The 24313-nt window shown below is 33.8% G+C and overlaps 3 protein-coding genes and 1 long non-coding RNA gene across 5 annotated transcripts in view; 2 read left to right on the top strand and 2 right to left on the bottom strand.

Moving 5' to 3' along the window:
- The window catches only part of LOC111460272, a 7354-nt gene extending 1612 nt beyond the window's left edge, over positions 1 to 5742 (bottom strand). Inside the window, exons 1-5 of the mRNA XM_023103450.1 lie at positions 5210 to 5742; positions 3970 to 4167; positions 3040 to 3312; positions 1196 to 1298; positions 974 to 1092 (exon numbers count right to left, since the gene is read on the bottom strand). Coding sequence (XP_022959218.1) covers positions 974 to 1092; positions 1196 to 1298; positions 3040 to 3312; positions 3970 to 4167; positions 5210 to 5500 — 984 coding nt within the window. The 5' untranslated portion in view covers positions 5501 to 5742. The remainder of the gene's footprint in view (positions 1 to 973; positions 1093 to 1195; positions 1299 to 3039; positions 3313 to 3969; positions 4168 to 5209) is intronic.
- A 3213-nt stretch (positions 5743 to 8955) lies between these two features.
- LOC111460167 (major allergen Pru ar 1-like) lies at positions 8956 to 10158 on the top strand. Its single transcript, XM_023103297.1, has 2 exons — positions 8956 to 9181; positions 9853 to 10158. Exons 1-2 carry the CDS (start codon positions 9001 to 9003, stop codon positions 10149 to 10151), a joined length of 480 nt encoding a protein of 159 aa, XP_022959065.1. The 5' UTR covers positions 8956 to 9000; the 3' UTR covers positions 10152 to 10158.
- Positions 10159 to 11500: 1342 nt separating this feature from the next.
- LOC111460166 (protein DEHYDRATION-INDUCED 19 homolog 4-like) lies at positions 11501 to 14097 on the bottom strand. Of its 2 annotated transcripts, none has more exons than XM_023103294.1 (5): positions 13788 to 14097; positions 13533 to 13675; positions 12673 to 12750; positions 11960 to 12219; positions 11501 to 11863 (listed from the first exon to the last, which is right to left on the bottom strand). In XM_023103294.1, the coding sequence occupies exons 1-5, from the start codon at positions 13852 to 13854 to the stop codon at positions 11758 to 11760; spliced, it is 654 nt and encodes a 217-aa protein (XP_022959062.1). In that variant the 5' UTR covers positions 13855 to 14097; the 3' UTR covers positions 11501 to 11757. The 2 variants fall into 2 exon arrangements, with proteins under 2 accessions (XP_022959062.1, XP_022959064.1); XM_023103296.1 differs by having other exon boundaries at positions 11501 to 11860.
- Positions 14098 to 17001: 2904 nt separating this feature from the next.
- Positions 17002 to 19634, top strand: LOC111460168. Its single transcript, XR_002713382.1, has 3 exons — positions 17002 to 17087; positions 17542 to 17631; positions 19504 to 19634. It is a non-coding gene; the product is annotated as an uncharacterized LOC111460168 (long non-coding RNA).
- The last annotated feature ends 4679 nt before the right edge of the window (positions 19635 to 24313 follow it).

The raw sequence follows: 24313 nt of genomic DNA, 5'->3' as shown, positions 1-24313 counted from the left end.
AAAAAAAAAAAAAAAAAAAAAAAAAAAAAAAAAAAAAAAAAAAAAAAAAAAAAAAAAAAAAAAACAGGAAATGTAGACGTTGTTTGCTCTTTGACCCTATTTTTTATTATTCTAACTTTCTCAGAAATGCATTATTTGAGAAGAGGATTTTAGGGATAAATTCTAGGGAGTACAAATTGGATAGAGAATTAAAATTTCTTCCTCAAATTTAAAGTCTTGAAAAAATGTTAGATCTTATCTATGGCTTGTAAGAGATTAAAATTTTGATAAGTGAAAGAAACTATATAAAAAAAAATTAGTCGACAAGAGGGAAAATTGAGAGAAACAAATTAGAAAATTCCAAATAGGTATTAAGATAAGAGATAAGTGTAAAAAGTAAGCAAGTTCAATAGCTTAATATCTTAACTTTGTAGTTTGTGCCTACTTAAGTTTGTGTTTAATAGAATAATTTTCCAATTTTGTGCATATTAGGTCCTCCAATTCAACTTTTATGTTTAAATTCACCGATCCACTATAGACAAAATTAATTAAATTCTATTAATAAAATTTAAACCAGAAATTGATCAATTAACTTTTAAAAATTTGAATTTGCAAGTCCATTTAATACAAAACCATTTAATACAAAATTTAGAAATTTATTAAACATTTTCAAAGTTTCAAAAATGAAAGTTAAAAATGTATACATTTTTTTAAATAAATTTAACAATAAAAATAAACGTTAATGAGAAAGGCAAAAGAGAGAAGACAGAAATTTATTTATTTATTATTATTATTATTTTACCATTGGTGAGGGAGAGAATTTTAGAGAAGAAAAAGTACAGCGGTGACGTTTGAAATTACTAGATTGTTAAGCTCGTAAAAACACTTTCTACCAATATTTTTTTAAAAAAATCTTTGTTTTTTATTTTCTAGAATTTAAATACTTCGGAAAAGGAAATAATAAATAATGAAATATTGATATTTAATTAATTACCTCAGATCGCAAGTCGTCAATAGAAGCCGCAGAGAAGCTGGGAACCAGATCTGAACTATTAATAATTGTTGTGATGAACTGCTTACCCGATTCTGCCAACTCCCATGTCATGCAAGCCGCTACAAAAATACAAATAATCATAATAATCCTAATAATGATGATGATGATAATAATAATAATAATAATAATAATAATAATAATTTTTTAAAAAGCATAACAAACCTGGGGCAAATGCGATGCAAGTGGTAGAGGAGAAGTCCTTTCGTTCTCGAAGAATATATGTTAATAAAGCAGCGGTTCCTCCACCAAGAGAATGCCCAACGATCTGGATATCATAACAATCTATTATGTATGCCATTACAAATGTGCTCTTCACCAAAAGTACATAAACATTCCAACTCTTTTTATTGATTTATTATTATTATTATTATTTAGAGCATTTTTCTTTATTTTGTTTTGTAATTCATAAGTAGAACTTGGAGGGAGAAGCATTCCAAGTGTCATCTTCAACTAGAAAGATCAGAGACTACTTACTGATGGTCTTATTTTTCATGATTTTAATTTTAACTTCATTAGACGTGATAGACAATTGTTCCTCAACATTACGTGTTTGCTAAGAAAAGGTTTCAATACTCTTATAGAGAATGCTTCATTTCTTACCCTCTTCAATCGAGGTGGGATCTCGCAATCCACCCCCTTGGTGTTCTCGCTTCCTCGCTGGCATATAGCCCAATATCTGACTCTTATACCATTTGAAACAGTCCAAACCCACCGCTGGCAGATGTTGTCCTCTTTAGTTTTCCCTTTCGTGCTTCCCCTCTAGATTTTTCCCTCAAGGTTTTTAAAACGCGTCTGCTAAAAAGAGATTTCCACACCCTTATAAAAGAAATGGTTCGTTCCACTCTCCAACCGACATGAGATCTCACATCAAGCATCTATAGTGAGATCTAGAGGGTAAGCGTAAGGCACACCATGCAATATAGCCATGAATTATAACCTTTTTCTTGCGGTTTTCGGACTTTAAACCCAACCAAGGGAGTAAACTTCTGTTTGGAAAGATTTAACTCAGTAGAAGAAATTTCCAGATATTTTCTCCATTTCGATGAAACAAGATATTTTCTCTATTGGGGTGAGAAATTGGGATCTTAGCATCAGACAACATCTCCTTGAAGCCTTTTCAGGATGGAGAGTGTCCAAGAAGGCAAATATTTTGTGGAATTGTGCGGCTAGGGCATTTTAATGGTGCATATGGTTGGAAACAAATCAAAAGATCTACGAAGTCCTTCTCTCTTGAGCTTTTTTGTAGGAGTGTACGGATTACTAGCTTCTTGGTGGGGTCTTAGTCATAGGAAATTCTCTTGTAACTACAACCTTTCTTCAATTTTAAACAATTGGAAAGCTTCCCTTAGCTTCCTTTCGGAGAGTATAAGGTTGTTTGTTGGTTTTTTTCTCTCTTAATACACTTGTGTGTGTACATATATTGTGAGTAGGATTCGTGAAAATAGAACATCTTCTTTTACCAGTTACCCGCTTTTGTCAAAAAAAAGTCCTAAGATCAGTAATGCAGCACCTAGAGAGATAAGCGGAGTCAGGGCCTAAAGACGGTTTGTTTCCAATAGCAATAGTCAGTTTTAAAGAAAGAAGTTCCTTAACACAACTCACTCAGCCTCGGGTCCAAAGCTACATTTCTATGGAAATGGATATCCATGAGATGGTAACATAGAAAAGTTTTCTTAAAAAATGATCACCAACAGCACAAGCCAATTTTAGCCAAATATATAATTAAACATATCATAAAACTAAAAGGTCTCACAATTAACAAAAAAAAGTCGAAAGCATCTCGGAAACATCTGGGGAAAGAAATACAATTTATCAATTCAAACATGATTATGAAGAAATATAATCTATCAATTCAAACATGATTATGATGAAATGCGGCAGGCAAAACATGGTTATAGTAGAAGGAAACAGGGCAGTGTAAGGTCTAAAGGAAGAACAATGAATTAATTGAATTTACATACGCATAGATGGATCAAAAAACCAGGGAAGGTAAGAGAATAACACACCTTTATTTTGTAGTCGGGAAAATCGTCGAGACCTTTGAGTAAGCGTGGAGTGCTTAGCTTCGCAATCCAACGAGCTGCAGCAACCATCCCAAAATGTGCATATCCTAGAACCAGATTACTTATTCCACCATCGTGTAGAACTGAATGATGGAAAGGAACCACTGCACCAGTTACTGCTGTTAATGTATCTTTGATACTATGAGTGCCCCGAATCAGTAGAAGAAAGCATTTTGAGTTACTGTCACGAATTATTGTAAACGCAGGCTTCAAAATCTGCAATTAGTAAAGGTAGCAATTAAAAACGATGGTAAAAAACTCAACCCAGATTAAGAATTCTAACAACTGGAAACAATAAAGCTCGGAGTTTCTAAAACTACTAAAACTCAAGTGATCATTGAAGAAGATATTCACATATTACGAGTAAAGGCAAGCATCAAAACTAAGGGCCATCACATTATTGTGGAATTAGCAAGATTTCAACTACAACGATCATTTAAGACCTTGGGCTTTTCGTTTTTGGTTGTTTAGAATTGGACTCTTTTCTCCAAATTTATTTAAAATGGTTTTCATTTTCTTGAACGAAATATTCAAATTCTTAGTCAAATTTCAAACACAAAAACAAGAACTACATTTTTTAGTTATTAAAACTTGGCTTGAATTTTGAAAACGCCCTAAGGTAGACGCAACAAATAAAGAAAACTCATGGTAATGTTCATAAGCTTAATTTTAAAACACCAAAAACAAAAGAAAATAGTTACAAGTTTCCTACAAGAACATTAAGAACGATGGTTTTAAAATTGCTAAGCAGAGAAAAAAATGGTGATATGGCCTATTAAAGAGCACAAATAAGCAAATACCACGATGAGTACACCTGAAATGGATCAAAAAGGATCAGAATCTAAAGAAGGAAGGTTTTAGAAGGTTAAATACCCCTGCTTTTGGTTTCTGAATTAGCACATCCTCCTGAGAATAGCCAGCAGATTCTAAGAAAATTGGGAACGGTTTCTTAGAGAAGAGCATGCAGAAGGTGAGCAACCGCAAGAAACTCTTCAACTCTGCGATAATTTCAGGACCTCTGAGTTGTACACTGTCGTTGCCCGCATACACATTAGCAACTTGTAAATTACCCTGCAAAGTAACGTTGCTAAGTCCAAATTACAGAAATTACATGATGATCTCGGAACTGATTTCAATTCACTTCCAAGATCCGGTACATGAAAAGTAACAATCATCTGTAAGAGAAAAGAAAACACTACAAAATCTAAATCGGAAACAATAGATTACGACATATGAAGACATTTAAATGTAGAACAACGTAATCTATCAGAAACGGAGGCTCCTAAACGACCACAGGAATGTGTAATTCATATTTCTGAATACTGATACGAACAGGAACGGGGGAAGAAATGAAACAAGCCAATGCACGTCAAGCAGTGAAAGATCGATGGTGGTGGCAGAGTAACATGGCCGCTAAATCCATGACCTCATAACTAAAATCTCTTTCGCGTTGAGTTCAAGGAAAACAGCAAGCATTCAAAATGAACGAACATACAACAAGAGAAAAAAAAAAAGAGACAGAAATCCAAAACAGTGAGGATAAATTAGTACATGTCGAGTATCTTATAGATCAAAAATAAGTTCCTATGTTGGCGTTCGAGAAATAAAGGCTCTAAACCGACCACTGGAATTTTTTGTAGCTCACAGTCACACTCTTGATGCGAACGGAAATGAGGAAAACCAAAAAACAACAAGAAGCGAATGTAAGTCGAACAGTGCGAGATCGCAACTCGTGGCAGAGAAACATCTCTAAATCCAGACTATCAAAATATACATTAACCTCAGGACTAAATTCACTTTCAAGTTCTGGCACAAGGAAAACAAGAGGCATTCGCAAACAAAGAAATAAAAGCACCATAGAATCGTCCAATAAATTACGGCATATCAAGACTCAAAAATCAAAATGCATCGTCCTTAATGTGCACAACAAATGAGGCTCTCAAACTACAATCGGAATTTTGTGTAGGTTCACACTCTTGAAACGAACCAAAACGAAGAAGAAAAAAAAAAAAAAGAGAGACAACAAAAAGCGAATGCGCGTCGTACAGTGAAAGATCGCGAGTCGCGTCTGACAAATCGAACAACAAAAAATCTCAAGGAAACAAGAGCGCACCTGTCTCCGCATCAAGTAATTAATGCCAAATGCCAAGTCGCCGATCGGCCATTTCCCCAAGGTCTCGGCGTACGTAAACCTAAGAGTCTCCGATAGAGTAGTAATCGTCTCAAACCACGTCGCCGGCGCCTGAGCCGGCCTCCGAGAGATCCTTCTCCTTCCCGATCTAATCGATTCGGACAAATTATCACTCCGATCGTCTTCATCACCTTTCGCTGCCAATCTCCGGCTCAGAAGATAATACATAAGCAAAGCGGCTCCCGCATAGGTTGCCAATGCGCCGGCCGCCATGGTATCGAATTATGGAGATCGAAACCTCAAGAAAAAAACCATCAAACTCGAATGCGATGATTTCGTTGCAAATTAACACAAAAACAAAACCACAAAAGTGCCTATAATCAAATGCCGATAGAATATAGGGCTCCGAAATTGGAGAATCAAGAGAAGGGAGAACAAAGGAAGAAGATATTCAGGAAGGCGGATATGATTCCTAAATTCTGGAGAGACTATTGCGTTTGTTTTGAGGAAAGGCAGAGATAAATCTTTGCTTGGCGTCTGCGACGATAGTAAGGGTAGTTTCGTCATTCTTAAAGTATGCTCGACGTTTCCATAACAAATTCCGATCGCCGAAACCAAATAAAAGCATAAAACAAAGTTTTGACTATAAAGTCAAGGGTACTGTTAAAAGTGTGAGCTATTTACATTATTATTTTTTCTTTTCTTTTTTTAAATATTAATTTTTTTTAGGTTAAATTATACACAAAATAAATAAATAAATATTAATTTTTTTACTTTTAAACTTCAAAATTTATATAAACAAAATATTTTTTTATGTTATTGAAATATTGTCTATAGACAATTACTTTAAATATTTTTTCAAATTTAATAAAAGGTAACAATTTTAATCTTATTTTCAGTATTTTTTCAACGGTGTGGTGTCGTGATCTTGACACGCTCACGACCAGATTTAAAGGAAACTTAATCCTCATATTCATTTTTCGCCTTGCTTTGTGGCTTCGTCGAACTTTAAGCAAGGTTTATCTTGGCCAACTGAACATCGCTCGTACGGAATCCAACCTTATTCAGCCATACATGTCGTCTGCGCGTGCATGTTCCTCTGCATACCCAACTGACTTGCGTCTATCCTAGGTCGAGTCATCTCGACCTAACTTTTACTCAGGCCCAAAGTCTCGTTATTTTTAAGAACACTAATAATTTTTAAACTACAAATTATATATATATATATATAATATATTTATTTATTATTATTATTAAAAATGAAATATTACGGAAGTAGAATTAAAGTATTGAAGCCACGAATGGAGTGGCCATTATGTTATAAAAGGAGTGTTGTACGATGAATGGATGAAATTAGTGGTGGGGAGAAGATAACGACAAATCTCAATAGCTGTCCGTTATTGGATCGGAGCCCGTTGAAGTGGGCCCACTTTTGCACACGTGGCCCACTTTGAAATCTTGGAAGTTTTAATTTCAGGGAGTGACTAATAAAAAAAAAGCATTTTATTTTAGATAATTTCATAAAAATAATTACTACATATTTAAAATATTTAATTATTGTAAATAATTACTATTGAAACACAATATACTAATAATTTAAATTTTGTATTTCAAACATTTATGGTCGATCAAGTGGTCTTTGGTGGTGAGGTGTGAAGGAGATAACTCGACCACACACGCCCGTCTGCGCGTGAATATTCAATCATCTGCAACACAGCCGACTGGCTTCTACACATATCTAGTCATTTGGCTTGGCTCGACCTTGTCTCTATCCGAGACGAAAGTCTCTTAATGCAACATTGCATCCAACATCATCTTGGATCCGAATTAACATGACTCGTATTTAACTCACAAGTTATGGAGTGTCGTTGGCTATCATAGCTTATTTGGTCATGTCATTGAGAACAGACCAACATGTCGTTCATATCACCAGGAGGCATGATGTCAATTCTCCACCACCCCTAGGTCATGTGGCCTAATGGAGCTAACACGTGTGTGGCACAGTGATGGCAAGTATTGCGAGACGAGTTTCTCGGGTGACTTCCATAAGTGTTTGGTATTATTATTTTTAAAAAATACCAATTTTATTAAAATTGGTTGAATAATAATTATTATTTTGAAAGAAAATGATCAAAATGAGTCATTCAGGCGGCACATAGCCCGTGTTTGGTTATAAAAACATTTATAATCGTTCAAGCCCACCACCAGTAGATATTGTCCTCTTTGAATTTTCTTTTCAGCCTACCATTCAAAGTTTTTAAATTTCTTACGGGTAATATATGAACATAAACTGTCTATCTACATCTCATAATTGAGAATATTGTTTTTAAATGTTGCTAATTATATGATCTTTTTATAATACATTATTGCTGAATACAAAAAAAATTTTAGTGTTAATGAAATAATTATGGTTAATTTAATATTAGTAGAAGAATTTGTCAAATTTTAATTTTTTAATACATAATTGGTTTATTTTATTAAAAACGGTCATATCATGCTTCTAGAAGTGATTAAAATATTAGTAGCCTGAGGGGAACGTTTTATTGTGTTCAAACAAATTAAATATTAAATAAATACATAAATAGATCAAAATGATAGTCAATGTTCATGGATAACGTAATATCTATTAAATTTGGGATTAAAATTTTTGAATTGACAGATTAATCATTTATTTAAATATTTTAGAAATTATATTTATTCGCTAAAAATTTTTAAAATTTAAAAATTAAATAACTCATAATATTCATAATGACAATTAAAATAATAGGATGGTCGTGAACCCTATTTTTGAGTTGGTCAGATTGAACCGACAAAAAAAGTTTCAACCTACAAATTTAATTGAATTTTAATTTTTAAAAGTTCAACTTAATCAAATTCATAAGGGAAAAAAGATCGGGGAACGACCTCACCCGAGCATACGCATTTTAAAAACCTTGAGAAAATTCAAAGAGGACAATATCTGCCAGTGGTAGGCTTGAGCTGTTATAAATGGTCTCAGAGTCAAACATTGGGCAGAAAGCCAACGAGGACGTTGGGTGGATTGTGGGATCCCATGTCAGTTGGAGAGGGGAACAAAACATTCTTTATAAGGGTGTAGAAAAGAGTCAGACATCAGGCGGAGTGCCAGCGAGAACGCTAGTGGATTATGAGGTCCCACATCAATTGGGGAGGAGAACAAAATATTCTTTATAAGGGTATATAAATTTCTTTCTAGCATACACGTTTTAAAAACTTTAATGTTAATTAGAGAAGACCTAAACGACTCGCCGGAGTATATAACGACAACTTACGACACTCATGTACGATTGTAAAACTGCGAACATCTGATGGCTCGTTGCTATGACCTTGTCGGATGTGCTTGATAGTCTCTTGACGGTCCACCATAATACGCTCGCTTAAGGACTTTTTACTTCAACTGTTGCAAGAGTCTCCGCTATTGATCTCGATCGCTATTGATCTCGATCTCGATTAGATAGATTGATGGGTTCATCTCTAATTAGCCAATTAAAAGTTTATTTAAAAGCATTAATTTGACTAAATGTATTTAGTGATAAACAATGGGAAATCAAATGGAGCTTCGTCAACGCCATCGGCATTTTCACATTAAAAATAATTAAATTAAACTTTTAAATGATTTTCAAAAAATATATATTTAATTATTAAATGGAATTTGCAAGCTTCATCTCCCAACTATAAATAGACCATTTCCGTGACCCTTCATCATAAGCTTCTCTATTTTTCTTCTGCTAAAGTTACCAAGCTGTGAGATAGCAATGGGTGTTTTCACGTACGAAAATGAGGTGACCACCGTCATTCCTCCGGCCAAGTTCTTCAAGGCTTTTATTCTTGATGCCGACCGACTTTACCCCAAGATCGTGCCACATCAGCCCAAAACTGAAGTTGTCGAAGGAGATGGCGGTCCCGGAACTATCAAGATTATCACCTTCAGTCACGGTAATGTGAAATTAGCATCACTCACAATAATATACACTTAACTATCTAATTTTGTTTAATTTTTTATTTTATGTCTGAGAGTTAGACATTTTTATATATTTTTTAAAATTTACACTAATTTATTAAATACAAAATGAAAATTTTAAGATTTTATTAGATATAAAAATTAATTTTATCTCAAATAGGTCAATTAATTTAAAAAAATGTAAAATATGCTAAGAATTTGTTGTACACAAAATTTAAATTAAAAAAAAAAAGATATCTATTTAATATTTTTAAAATTTAAAAGTTTATTAGAAAAATGTGTTAGACATGACTTTAAATATATATATTTTTTATTTTTTTAAAAAAATTAAAGGCTTAAATTAAAAGAAAAACACCAAAGATGATAAATAAAACTTTTTTTAAAAATATCTATTTAACGTTTTTAAAGTTAAAAAATTTATTAGAAAAAAATGTGTTAGAGTCTTATGACTTTAAATAAATATTTTTATATTTAAAAAAAATTAAAAAAAACACTAAAGTGATGATAAATAAAACTTAAAAAAAAAAAGAGATCGAATAGACTAAAATAAATAATAATTAATTACATTTATAGCTTGGATTATAATTAGTCATAGTCATAAGCTAAAAATTGAAAAAAAAAAATGTATATATAAATATTTTTGCAGGCGAGCAAGTGAAATCCATAAAGCACAGGCTGGACGTAGTGGACGAAAAATCGTTGACTTACAAATACACGGTGTTAGAAGGGGAGATTTTATCAGACAATATAGACCAAATTTCAAAGGAATTGAAGGTAACGGCGGGACCTGACGGAGGATCCATTTTGAAGAGCGTAAGCATTTACCACACCAAAGGAGACCACCAAATCGACGAGCAGAAGCTCAAGATCGGCGAGGAAAAGGGATTGGGCCTTCTCAAAGCCGCCGAGGCCTACCTCCTGGCCAACCCTGCTGAATATAACTAAACCAAAAGTCAAAATATATTTTAAATAATATTAATATAAATAAATAAATATATAATTATATGTATGGATTTGAATTTTTATGTGTGTTTAAGCTTCTTATAATAAGGGTTTGATTGTAATTGTGCACGTGGGGGGTTTTTTTTTTATGCTTGTGAGTTGTGATTGTATTTTCAAAGGTGAAAGAATGTTAAGTTGTATTATTAAGTTTCAATAAAATAATTGAATAATGAATTTGCCTAATATGATCCGTGTTTGTTTGGATTATCAATTTTTTATTTTTTATTTAATAATTTCTTAATATATCCAAAAAAAAAAAAAAAAAACTTTATTGACCTCTTAAGTATGATTTGAATGGATGAGACTATTGAACCTATTCTTTGATGGCAGAAAATTTGTGAATTTAATAAAATATTAGGTAGGTCAAAAATTTATTAGACCCATGTTAAAAGTTAAATTAAAAGAGCAAAGAACATTTGGACAAAAAAAAATTGAGAGTTTACATATTAAATAATATTTAAAAGTTCTCCTGTAGATATAAAATCAAATAAGAAAACCCTAGGAAAGTTTTTACATTAAATTCATGAACAAAAGGGCAAAGCTTTAAAAAGGGTATATTTGTAATATTTGTTATAGGGAGAGGTTCATTTTTTTAAATTTTAAGGTATTCCCTCGAGACCTGAGACGGAGGCAGGTTCATTTTTAGGGTATTCCCTCGAGACCTGAGACGGAGGCAGGTTCATTTTTAGGGTATTCCCTCGAGACAGTGGCAGGTTCATTTTTAGGGTATACCCTCAAAGCACATGTTCATTTTTAGGGTATCCAATAGAGAACGGGTGAGGTCAGTAGCTCAAGAGATTAAAGCATATGGCAAAGGACTACAGGGTCGGGTTTCGAAACCTTCCTCATCCAAAACAAGCTAAAACGGGAAGTAATTTGTCCTCTAACAAAGTGTATCTAAAGGTGGTTGAATTCAGAAGCCAAATGAACCTTCTTAAATGAATACCTAAACGAATAAGAGATTGAACCTTCTAAGTAAACCAAAACCTAATCCATGAACCAAATATCTTCTTGACCTGTTTCATCAACTATCACTAAGATTTAACCTTCCAAGCAAACCCTAAATTCATGCAATTATTGAAAATTAAAAACAATAACAAACCCACTTCCTATCTTCCATTCTTTTGTTTAATTCAATCATAAATCATGCGAATTTCAGTTTTCAATTCCACACTTTTGGCCAATCGTAAGATTTTAGGATAAACATAACATGAAGCAAAGTCTAGAGGCAACTTAAAACAGCTTGGAATCAACATTATTTTCCCAAGTAAGCTTATAAGTTCAAGAGGATGAGGAACAGAATCAATCTATGAGTAAGAGTAGCATCATTATCATATCATATTACTAAATGTTGATAAAAACAAGAGCTTCCATCTTTGCATTTATGCACATATATACTTATGGATAATAGAACATTGCATAGTTTACCTAATAACTATTGCCACCTGCTGCAATATCCAAATCAGATCAATCCATCCCGATATAACCTACGCTTGTGGTTCCATACTATAACTGGCATGGTCTCTTCTTCCGACGAACCTATATCCAATCATAACTCATCAAGAATAGTAGACATCAACAGCCCTTGTACAAACTCACATTTCTGAGCCCTCTCCTTTTCATCCTTATTTGAAGCCGCCAACCTTGAGACACTGCTGCCAATTGATAAGTTCAGGTTTCAGATCATGCAAAGAAGACGACATATTCTATTGATGCGATATGAATTCGGGGGCGGGGGGTGGTGTTCTTACCTCCTCTCTGAATGAGCCTTGGGATTTTCCTGTGATGTAGTTACTTCGGCTGACGACTGAGACTGCACTCTAGCAGGTTTTCTGAATGTAGGCAGATTAGAAGTAAAAGAAAACAACAAGGGATCAGGCTCAGTACTTGTGGGGGCAGAGTGTAAAGAACCACCAAGAAGGGATCTCAAGTTTCCTTCCCTAAGCTCTTTTCTCAGCTTTGAAAATGTCAAATTGGACCCAATTTTTCGCAATCTTCGCTGTCGCTGCACGTAATTTTTAGTCAAGGAAGTGGAATAACTACATATTAGCAAACATAAATTACAAAGGACTGGCCTTCAATTTCAGGAATTGACTTGAGCCTCCATCTGATCCACAAACACCAATAGCTTTGCAGAACATCGTAAATTAAATTTTGCTCAGACTTGGGTCATGTTCGAAAGTGATTTTAGCCAAAGTGATTTTTTTATTAAAGATTTGTTAAAAACATGTTCATATATATTATTTTAACGTTTAGTTCAACACTTTTAGAAGTAATTTTCAGATAACCAAAACTGGTTCTGAATGATTTAGTTTAAAAACAGAGGTGATCTTTGGGAGTGACAAAAGTGATTATGGTCATTCCAAAACTTGTAATTCTAGATGAAAAAGAAAAGGTGATAAATCCTGTGAAAGTTGAGTTGAACACCAGAAGATAAATTAACACAAATGAAAATTAAGGATATCTTGAAAAGGCTCCCATGTTGTGAGATGATATGGCCAACAATATCCATCCCCACTTTCTTCGTGCATAGGGGACATACCTGAAATTACAATAACACAATTGTGAGACAAAAATTAACAATTTTGATGGCATCTTCACAATGATCAAGCTATCCAGAGTTATACAAAACGAGGGGGTAGGGGAGGATATTACCCATTTGACCGATTTTGTAGTGGCGAATATAAAAACTGTTTACTGAATGTACTAATGAGGCCTTTCAGAAAGAACGAATTAAGACACCATAAAGACAGTAATTGTTTCAATATATCCCTTTATTTCCACTCCTCATCACATGCTAGAATAATATAGTACAGTTGATATAATCTTACTTTAAAATGAACAAAGCTAGGCATGTGATTCATATCATTGATCAGACAAAATAAAATTTTGTTCTCTCTCTACCTCCTTAGCTATAATGATCTATAGTTTAGATTACTGTAGATTAAGTTGCAGAATCCAGAAATGCAGTTAGAATACCTTCATAAAAGGACCTTACAGCCCTAAATAGAGCTGTTAAAGAGGCGAAAACCGAAATCTAAACCAATCGAGACAACAGGATACAAATTTATAAACCCATAGTTGAGAAAAAAAAAAAGAAAAAAAAAAAAAGATGAACAGATTTCATTAAGGGGGTCAGAATATAACATTACAATTCCACGTTTATCAGCTTTAACAGTAAGTACATGATAATCTCAACCAAAACAGAATATTTCAGGATTATCAAGACAGGCTGTATAGGAACTAATACGATAATTACTTATCACAGGAAGTTGTAGATCGGCCATATTTATGCTATAAATCAAAATAATCAAATCGGCATACCGCGTTCTTGACTTCCACCGGATGCTCCTCATCGACGTGACAATAAAGACCTACGATATCAAAATCCTCGGCGCAAAACGGGCACAAAAACTCAGTCCTCGAATTTTCCTCTTCAATTTCTTCGTGATCTCCTTGGTACACACCTGCATCAAGACGCAAAATAAAACACCAAAAGATAACAATCATTTCCAGGAAAAAAAAAAAAAAATTAGAGCCAAACAGAGCATTTCTAAAACAAACGAGTCGGAAACGTACCGGAACGAGATCGGTAGCGTCGAGACGATGAAAGTTGAAAAGGAGCATTCCAGGAATCGGCCTCCATCGATTGAACTCTAAATCTTTTCACGAATTCTTACAACAATTAAAATCACGATCGCGATCGCTATCGCTATCGAAGATCGCGAAATGGAATCCAAAATCAAACTGAGAACTAGACCTTACAGAGATGGAAAAACTGCAGCGAGGAAAAGACACAGAAATTACGCGACGGAGAGAGCACCAAAAGACTCTCTACCGACCCTCTGGCTACAATGCGACTTTAAGATCAGGCTTTTACAGGCATACCCCTGTTCTTATAGTTATTTGCCAACATATCCCCCACCCGGCATCCCACCTACTTTCCGCTCTCATAGCCTAAAACCTGACACGAATTAAAAAGAAGGCCCTGTATTTGAGGCGAATTGCAATTTTTCCTCTTTTAGTTTAATTATTACAATAAGGCCCTTATATTTTATATGAATTGCAATTCCTCCTCTATAGTTTAATTATTTACGATTTTGACTTTAATCTTTCAAAATTCTTAACTTTACTTTTAATATATTGAAGATTCTCTCATATAAACATTTTTCTACTTAAATTTATATGTTATTTGCATTAAATTAAATATTAAATATATATATTATGGTATTAGTCATTTTAAAAACGATTTTAATTAATTAATTAATTTAAAAAAAACTAAGAGATAGAATTTGGTTGTGGTAAAAGATGCTTTTTTACTTTTTGAAGGGTCCATCTTATTCCCATGAATCTATTTTAAAAGTAAATAGGTAACTAATTTTTTAACGATCTATTTTAAAAATAAACAAAAATGACTTTTTTACCGTATAATCAGTTTTACCAAACATAAAATAACGGTTAAGATTTTTCGAAAACCACTTTTAATAGTCTTGAAATCAATTCCAAATTTACCCTTCGTTTTAACAAAAATAATATTGTTTTTAAAAATTATTTATATATTTTAGATCATATTTATTAAATTAGGTTTGAATTTATTACGAATTTTAGGTAAATGATATTCTTTGATCACTTTTATTTTTTTATTTTTTATTTTTTATTTTTTTTTAGTTCAATTGTCATGAAAAACGATGTGTGAGGTGGAAGATTCAAACTTTTTACACGTTTAAATTTATGACGGTCGAGCTATGTTCATGTCGATGGAGGAGATCGATAACACTGATTTCATATACAAGTTGACCAAAAGGGGAATCGGGTTTTAACCTAACCCAACCCAACTCCATGCCCGATAAAATGTATATATAACAGCTCAAACTCACTGTTAGCCGATATTGTCTTTTCTTTTTTTTCATGGTTTTCCCTCAAGGTTTTTAAAACGTGTCTGTTAGGAAGAGGTTTTCACATGCTTATAAATAATGCTTTGTTTCCATCTCCAACCGATATGGGATCTCTCGATCTACCCCATCGTGGTCTAACGTTCGTGCTACACTCGTTCATCTCTCCAATCGATGTAGGATCTCACAGTATATGATTTGATAATAGTTATCTTGTCCCGATATAATAACAATGGTCTTCGAATTTATGACAGCGAGCTATGTTCATGTCGGTGGAGGGGGTCGATAACACTGATTTCATATATGAGTGGACCAAAAGGGGAGTTGGATTTTAACCTAACCCAACCCAACCCAACTCCATACCCGATAAAATGTATATATAACAACTCAAACTCACTGTTAGCAGATATTGTAATTTTTTTTGTTTTCCCTAATTTCCCCTCAAGGTTTTCAAAACGTGTCTGTTAGGGAGAGGTTTCCACACGCTTATAAAGAACGTTTCGTTTCCCTCTCTAACCGATGTGGGATCTCACGATCTACGCCCTTCGAGGTCCAGCGTCTGCGCTATACTCGTTCCTCTCTCCAATCGATGTAAGATCTCCCAGTATAGTTATCTTGTCCCGATATATATTAACAATGGTCTTCCTCCGACAATATAAGCTATAAGCTAAAAGAAGGTACAAAATTATAACGAGTGTATAAACATAACGTTTTCAACAAGGAACATACGGGCCACGAGCAGTGACAATTATGGCTTGGAAAATAAATAAATAGTCAACTTTCTTGTATAAGTCTAATTGTCGTCATCAAAAGTCACCACTTAAAAGTTAGCTTTCGTTCATAATTAAGTAATAAATAATAACAACTTTGGTATACTAAAAGTAAACTAAGTCATTGTAGTGCGTTTGGTGAATCATCTAGGACACGTGGCAGAGTATTGTTGGCTGTAAAAAAAATATGAATTTCATACTACTTGTATATATTATTTCCCGAGCATGACGTGTGCAAAAAACGCTTATAGCAAGTGTACAAATCAAGTTTCTATTTAGTTGTTGAGTGTTGAAAAGGCCGAGTGTCACAGTCATGCTTGTCCAAAGCGTATTGTCTATAGTTGCACGCTCGGTACATGTCAAACCTCTTGTGTTGTATCACTTTACTGTTTTCACTTTTTGCTTTCATGATGTATAGTTTTTTTTTTTCGTAAGTGTATGATGTTTGACATAATCATGTCTCGGCTCTTCGCCACTTGGGGCTGTAGTATGTTCCAAGAGTTGGGCTATTCACCCATTAAAATGGTACGTGAGCTGGGTTTAGAATGTCGTGAGAAAGTTCGGTCCATATCTAGCGTGGGCGTTAGAGCACTGAGAGGACCGGGAATGACACACCTCTGGTGTACCAGTTATCATGCCCACAGTAAACGATGGGTAGTCAAGTATGGAGCGGATAACTGCTGAAAGCAGCAAAGTAGTAAGCCCACCCCAATATGAGTGCTCTCCTATTCCGACTTTCCCAGAGCCTTCGGTAGACCTAGTGACCTAAAATGCCTCCAATGTACTATATGAGGATGCGACTAATCACCAATTTTTTATACCCGGAGTTATATGCTATTTAAGTTGTTATGTTGTCTCTCGCTTATAGGCTATAACATCGTTTTCAACATTTATTTCGATCTTGCTTTTAAACTCTCTTTTGAAAATCTCTCTAATTTTATTTTCTAAAAACCGTCTTCTTAAACGGGGTAAGAGGTTTGAGCATAGGTTGTTCACGATTTTCAAATGGGCTGACGCTGCGAGTGAGTGCCACATAGTAGCGTGTAATTTTTTTTTTACTGAAAAAGTAACAGTAAATTTTGATTTTATTTAGGGCTTTTGTGTAAGGCTTCTAAGAAGATGGGCCAGATAATATGGGACCGAACATTCCCTCAGTTTCCCGAATTTTCTCTCGTCGAAGATATTCATTCATGCTGTTTGGCGCCAATCTTCCCGCCGTAAGAACTGCGATCCGTTTCTCATTTATGATTCTCTCCAATCTGTTTCTCGTTCATACTCTCTGTTGTATTACCTTTTCGTGCTTCATTTCTGATCGCCAATGCATCTTTGTTTTCTTGTCTGTCTGATTTCATTTCAAATTTTCATCGCTCGTTGAAATCAATTCATAGTAATTTTTGCTATTTGTGTTATGGAGTTCGATTTTGGATGCGAATGATTCCGTCTGATACTTTTTGCATTTTCTTTCCCTTGAAATTCGATTGCACTTTCGTCTTAGTGTTATCTGACATCATATTATTCTTGGAAAATTTATCGATTAGATATTAGTTTTGTGGATTTATTTTGTTCTAATGTTGAATCATTGATTAGCCGGTGTTTAAAGAAGTTATGGATTCTACATTTTCTTTCGTCCCAATCGATTGCTTTTGCCTGATATGTCTTGCATGAGGCTAGGTTGGTCGATGTTTATTATTTACTGAGATGATCGCTGTAGATATGGACGATATAACTTCAGCATAATGCATTGTTCTTCAGCTACTGGAGGTTTGATTCTTATCTTTACGTTTAAATTTGTCATATTCTAATTGCAATTGTAAGCGGAATGAATATGTTGATTTGTTTTTTTTTTGTAAAACTCTGCTACCTTATAGCACCAAACATTTGTTCACCAATTGGTGGGCAATGTTTCCTGTCCTAATTCATAATCGTTTACATACACCAGAAAATAATTGATTTAGCCTAATGCTCAGATTAGATCTGGGTTTGAGGAAGGGTTTCGAGTTGTATCATGATATGTTTGGATCTTTTCCCCACTTAATTGGGGATAGAATATCAGCAGGGAGTTTCATTTTCCCTAATTGTTAGGTGCTGCATGATCTTTGTTCGTTCAGATCAAAATTTCGTTCTAGCTTTCTTTCCGAATTATGGTATCACTAATTAGGCGACTGGTTTCTGATAAATTGCATAATCAATATTTTTGGGATCAGCAAGGATCAACGGGTAGGTTTTGCGGAATTTGGAAGCTTTTCTTCCTGCTTATTGAGCGTGCCCAATCGGGTTCATACAGGATGTCTTCAAGCATATAATTCTAAATGGAAAAGACTCAAAAGTATATTCTTGTACTCGATCCCACGTGGTGAACGGGAATATATTGAACTTGCCCCTGTAACTTTTGGGAGAGTTAGGCTATAATCAATATCTATCCTCCATCACCTCAAAGTTGTAGGTCCCACGTTCAAGTTCCCTTCTATGCACCATAAGAGGAATTCTCTTGAGAGAGGAGAATGACGTGAGCCATGAGGCATCTCTTATTCATGGAAGTAGGATCATTGATTTTTTCCCCTCCGCACAATCTACGTGCGCCAAATTTAGTTCATAAGAGGATACATATGAAGAGATGAGGTCAAATAGAGTAGACTTGAGAATGCGTTCTCTAACTTAGTATTAAGTTTGACCTTTTCCTCTCAGCCACAAATTTCAGGGGAGTTGGTTTATGCCGCGCTTGGAAATTGAAGTCAAAATGAGCTCGTTTATACTGCCATTTAGTTAGCCCAACAGTAAAAATAGGCTTCATCTATTGTAGTTCATCACATAGTAGAGATTGAGGAGTTATAATTATGTTGTGCAATCGTGATATTAAGAGAAAGGATTAGATGGAATGGCAGCCAGTGACTTTAAGAGGGGAATGAAACATTCTTTATAATGGTGTGAAAATCTCTCTTTAGTAGATACGTTTTAGAACCGTGAGATTGACGGTGATACGTAACGGGCTAAAGCGAACAATATCTGCTAACGGTGGGTTTGGACTGTTACAAATAATATCAGAACTAAACACTGGGTGGTGTGCCAGTGAGAACGTTGACCCCCAAGGAGGTGGATCGTGAGATCTCATATCAGTTGGAGAGAAACAAAACATTCCTTATAAGGGTGTAGAAACCTCTCTCTACTAGACGTTATAAAATTGTGAGGCTTACCATGGTACGTAACGAGTTATAACGGACAATATCTGTTAGCGATGAGTTTGAATTGTTACCGTGTATGTCTTTGATCTTCTCTCTATTTAAAGAGAGGAAAAGCAATGATTATGGCTATTCAAGGTGACCAATGAAAGTGACACCAAATTATAATACTTGCTTCAATCACGACTACCTTGATTGGTGTAACTTGTTAGGATGACTTAAGGTGCGGTATTTTAATATTGGTTATATCTTTATCAGTTGACATATTAAGTTAGCATAGAGTGGGGCGATGTGCAACTATTTTCTTTACATAAGCTACTTCTAAATGTGATTGACGGAAAGAGCAACGACATACCCACTGAGCATGTCTTTCTTAGTATCAGTTATGGATTATTAGCTTTAGCCAATTGTAATATTTGATTGATGGATAGTTAATGGATGATTAAATGAACTTCAGGTGTTTGGTCAAGCTGGCACACCTTGCTCGAGTGACTGGCTTAGAGAGTTGCTTGGTTTCACGTGGGTGGGCACATCATGTGATGTCCCACGTTGGTTGGGGAGGAGAACAAAGCACCCTTTATAAGGGTGTGGAAACTTTCCCCTAGGAGACGCGTTTTAAAGCCTTGAAGGGAAGTCCGAAAGGAAAAGCCCAAATAGGACAATATTTGCTAGCGGTGGATCTGGGTTGTTACAAATGGTATCAGAGCCAGACATCGGACGATGTGCCAGCCTTCTTGCTGTTCCCCGAAGGGGGATAGACATGAGGCGGTGTGCCGGAAGGACGCTAGGCCCCAAAGGGGTGGATTTGGTGGCAGTCTCACATCAATTGGAGAAAGGAATGAGTGCCAGCGAGAACGCTCGGCCCCGAAAGGGGGTGAATTGTAATGTCCCACATTGGTTGGGGAGGAGAACAAAACACCCTTATAAACAAAACACCCTTATAAACAAAACACCCTTATAAACAAAACACCCTTTATAAGAGTGTGGAAACTTTCCCCTAGCAGACGGTTTTAAAGCCTTGAGGAGAAGCTTGAAAGAGAAAGCCCGAAGAAGACTTTCCCCTAGCAGACGGGTTTTAAAGCTTTGAGGAGAAGGTTGAAAGAGAAAGCCCGAAGAATGCAATATTAGTGGTGGATCTGGTTTGTTACACGTGAGGTACTTTTATCTAATTTTTTAGTATACTCCAACTGATAGTACTTAGTTGGTGGCCTATTTAAAACGTGTTCTCTTTTTTGAAACTCAATTGAGTGATTAGAAAAGGTAGCCTAGATGAATAGTGCTTAGCCTGCGGCCTATGGTTATGGTATGATGGTATCTACTTAGATCATTCATTAAAATAATGTTTGAATATTATTTTAGGCTTTCCACTTTTATTTTTGTTTCTATATTTTCAAATTTTCACTTTAGCCCCTATATTTTTCAAAAAATACTATTTATGTCCCTCCATCTTTATTGTTATCCTATATATTTTAGTTTTTATATTTTCAAAATTTCACTTTAACCCCTATATTTTTCAAAAAATACTATTTATGCCCCTCCATCTTTATTGTTATCATATTTTGTTCCATTAGAACTTTAGTACATCATTTTATTTACTAAATTTCATAAAATAAATTTATATTAACATTTTCATCTTATATCAATTAATTTTTTTTTGGTTAAATTATAAGTTTAGTCTCTAAAATTTGAGATTTGTATATTTGATCTCAAAATTTTTAATTTTGTGTGCTATAGATTTTAAATTTAAAATTTTTGCCTAATAGATTCACGATAAATTCAAAATTTTAAAAATTAAATTGATTTATTAGATATAAACTTAAATTTTATATTTAATATATTCTTAAGCATTTAATTTTATGTCAAAGTATATTTATTAGTTTTAAAAAAAATTAAAAATTTATGATAAACTTAATTTGAAAGACTAAATAAACATAAACCTATATTTATAATTTCTTAAAATTTTGCAAATAAGTCTAAAATAACCAATTTTTTAAAATCGTTTAAAAAAATTATGGATAGAGAGCCTTTTCCATTCTCATCTCTGTCACTTTTTTCATTTCTCGTCTTAACAAAATTTTCCATTTTTACGAAGATCGAATTTGTCATTTTTTCATCCAAACGGGATCCCTTCGGTAATCGATGGGTGGAGTGGGGTAAAATGGGACATCTCCTCCATCAACTTAAAATACAAAAACTAGAAAACTAAAATAAAATTTTCATTTGAATTGATTGCTGCTTGCTTTCGGCATGCTTGTTATTGCTGTTCTGTATCAGCTTTCAGTAGTGACATTTCAATTCCCTTACGGAGTGTGGAGTTTTAACGACTCCGCAATTTTTTATTTTTTATTTTTTTTACAATATTTAATTGTTGTAGTAAATGCTTCCGTGGTGGTTACGACAGTGACGTGAGCTGATTGGCCATTATTGTAGTTGTCTAGCTGGCCGTTTCTTCCCTCCAATACTTTGTTGCCACGTGGCATGTATTTTTCAGTTTTTAACTTTCACTTCTCATAATCCTCGTAGGTTTTCATCTTAAAAATAGTTTTGGTACTTAACCTTCCTAAAACTATAATTTAGTTTCTGAAAATTTTAATTTGGTGTAATTTAATCTTTATATTTTTATATTTATAGTATTTTAATTTTTAAATTTTAATTTATTTTTTTTTTATCAAAACTAATATTTCAATTTTTATTATGTAAATGTTTTAATTTTTTTTAGTTTATGAATACATTTGATTCATATTATATTTATTTATCTACAAATAAATTTTGAATACTTCTTTAAATTTGGATATAGTTTTAAAATTTGTTATGTGATTTCGAGGAGAACAAATCACTCTTTGTAATAGTGTAGAAACCTTCCCCTAGCAGATGCGTTTTAAAGCCTTGAGGAGAATATCTGCTAGCGGTGGATCTGGGTCGTTACAAATGGTATCAGAGCCAGACACCGGACGATGTGCTTCCCCAAAGGGGGTAGACACGAGGCGGTGTGCCAGTAAGGATGCTGGGCCCAAAGGGGGATGGATTTGGGGGCAGTCTCACAACGATAGGAGGAAGGAAAGAGTCCAAGCGAGGACGCTGGCCCCGAAGGGGGTGGATTGTAATGTCCCACATTGGTTGGGAGGATAACAAATCACCGTTAATAAGAGTGTGGAAACCTTCCCACGCGTTTTAAAGCCTTGAGGGGAAGCCCGAAAGGGAAAGCCCAAAGAGGACAATATCTACTAGCTGTGGATATGAGTCATACATTTATTTTATTATTATTGAATCTCTTAAAAAGATCTAACGTATTTATTTATTATTCTTTCCTAAAAGTTTGGAAATTAAAATAGTTGAAGTGTATTAAATAAAATGTAAGAGCATTATTAGATACCTTAGAATATGAGAAGATTATCAGCATCTTTGACTTTATTTGCTAAATAAAGATTATAAACATGTTTAAAGCTTTGATTTTGATTTTTGTTTGTTTGTGATATTTTAATTTAAAATTGTATTTAAATAATTTGTAAATTTTGATTTACTGTAACTATTTTGAATTGGAGATACTTTTATTTATTCTTTTTTTTTTTTTAATGAAATTTAAGAAAAAGAAAAAAATAGCTTTAAAATAGTGATCTAATCATATTTTCTAATAGTATTTATTCGACCCCTTCAAAGTAAAATTTTAACTCATTTTAAAAATAAAAAATTAATTTATATTTTTAAAATATTTGGTTTCACTCGTAACAATATTTATTTATTTGGTCTTTTCATTTATTCAAAATACAAATTTAATTTTATGTCTACTAACTTTAAGAATTCGATCTCTCTTTTATTTTATTTTTTTATTGTTATTTAATTTAAGTTTTAATCGTCCATATTAAAAAGATTAAAACAATCCCACTTTTTATACCTAAATTCAGATTACTTTTTAACTTTAAAGCCTCGTCCTTTTACTCATATTTACTTCATAGATAGGTATTATAATTATTTTGAATATTTTATTTTTATTGTGAAGAAAGGTTTTAGAATAGAAGCCAAGTTCGAACCGTCTTCAATTTTTTTGTAACGTCCTATGGCCAAGATTCGAAATCCAGATTTGATGACCCTAGTGTTCCCTGTTGTTGGATGAATGTCCCACATCGGTCAATTTAGAGAATAATCTATAATCAATGAATACTATCTCCGTTGGAATGAAGCCTTTTGGGAAAGTGTAAAGTAAAGTCATGAGAGCATATACTCAAAGTGGACAATATTATACCATTATAGAGAATCGTGTTCATCTAACATGGTATCAGTGCCATGCTGATATGAACCAAGAGACATCAATCATACAATATACTTCAATGAAAATGTGAAGAAAATGTTGTCAAAATTATCAAAAGATGTTGCAATTCATGCCACATTGAAGAGGAATGAAGTTTCATGGTTATAAATTTTGGGTGGGTTACGAGTTATTGTATTTCATTATTATATTTTAAGACTTTTAATTTACTTTAAGTTACAATTACATAATGGTTAATTATGGCCATTAAGTATGAATGTTACGACTCTTTGAATGTCTTTAGTAGTTTCATTTTGAAGGTATATAAAGTCATATATATTGTATTTGTAAGCAAACTTGAAAAATATAGTAAAATGAGCATTTGTGTTTTTCTTTAGCCAATGACTAAGTTTCTTTGCAACTCTATGTAGTTTAGGTTGCATGTAGAATCATTCAAGCTCGACATGATCAAACTTGCTTGTGGAATGATTCGAATCCCAAAAAGTGTTTGAGATATCAGATCAACAAGAATCATTCAAGCTAGACATGATCGATCTAGCTTGTGGACTGATTCGAATCTCAATCAAGTGTTCTTGCCTTGAGATATTCGATCAACAAGAGAATCCGAATCTTATTCCCATTGTATTGATTTCTTATCTTATCACATGCCCTAAAACTTAGTCATATCAATAGAATCCTCAAATGTCGAACAAAGGTATTGTGAGCCTCGAAAGCATAATAAAAAATGACTAGGACTCCAAAAGAAAAGGAGTTGAGTCTCGATTAAAGGGAGGTATTGGATGAAAGTCCCATATCGGTTAATACAAGTTTTTCCAATAAACCACGGAGTTCTTATGATCGAGTCACTAATAAGGAAGGTGCATCTTGTTAGTATAGACAATAACTTTCATTTCTTTTAAGCTTTCACAGTGATCGTATCTTCACACTTCTATTTAGACGATGTTTTGAGTTTATTCGAGTGTGAGAAGTGGGATAAAGAAGAAAAGAAAAACAAAAAGGTTAG

Source organism: Cucurbita moschata, unplaced genomic scaffold (genome assembly GCF_002738365.1).
Source record: "Cucurbita moschata cultivar Rifu unplaced genomic scaffold, Cmos_1.0 Cmo_Scf00023, whole genome shotgun sequence".
NCBI classification, from domain to species: domain Eukaryota; kingdom Viridiplantae; phylum Streptophyta; class Magnoliopsida; order Cucurbitales; family Cucurbitaceae; genus Cucurbita; species Cucurbita moschata.
The sequence above is the reverse complement of the archived record's forward strand: the minus strand, read 5'-3'. Positions and strand labels throughout refer to the sequence as shown.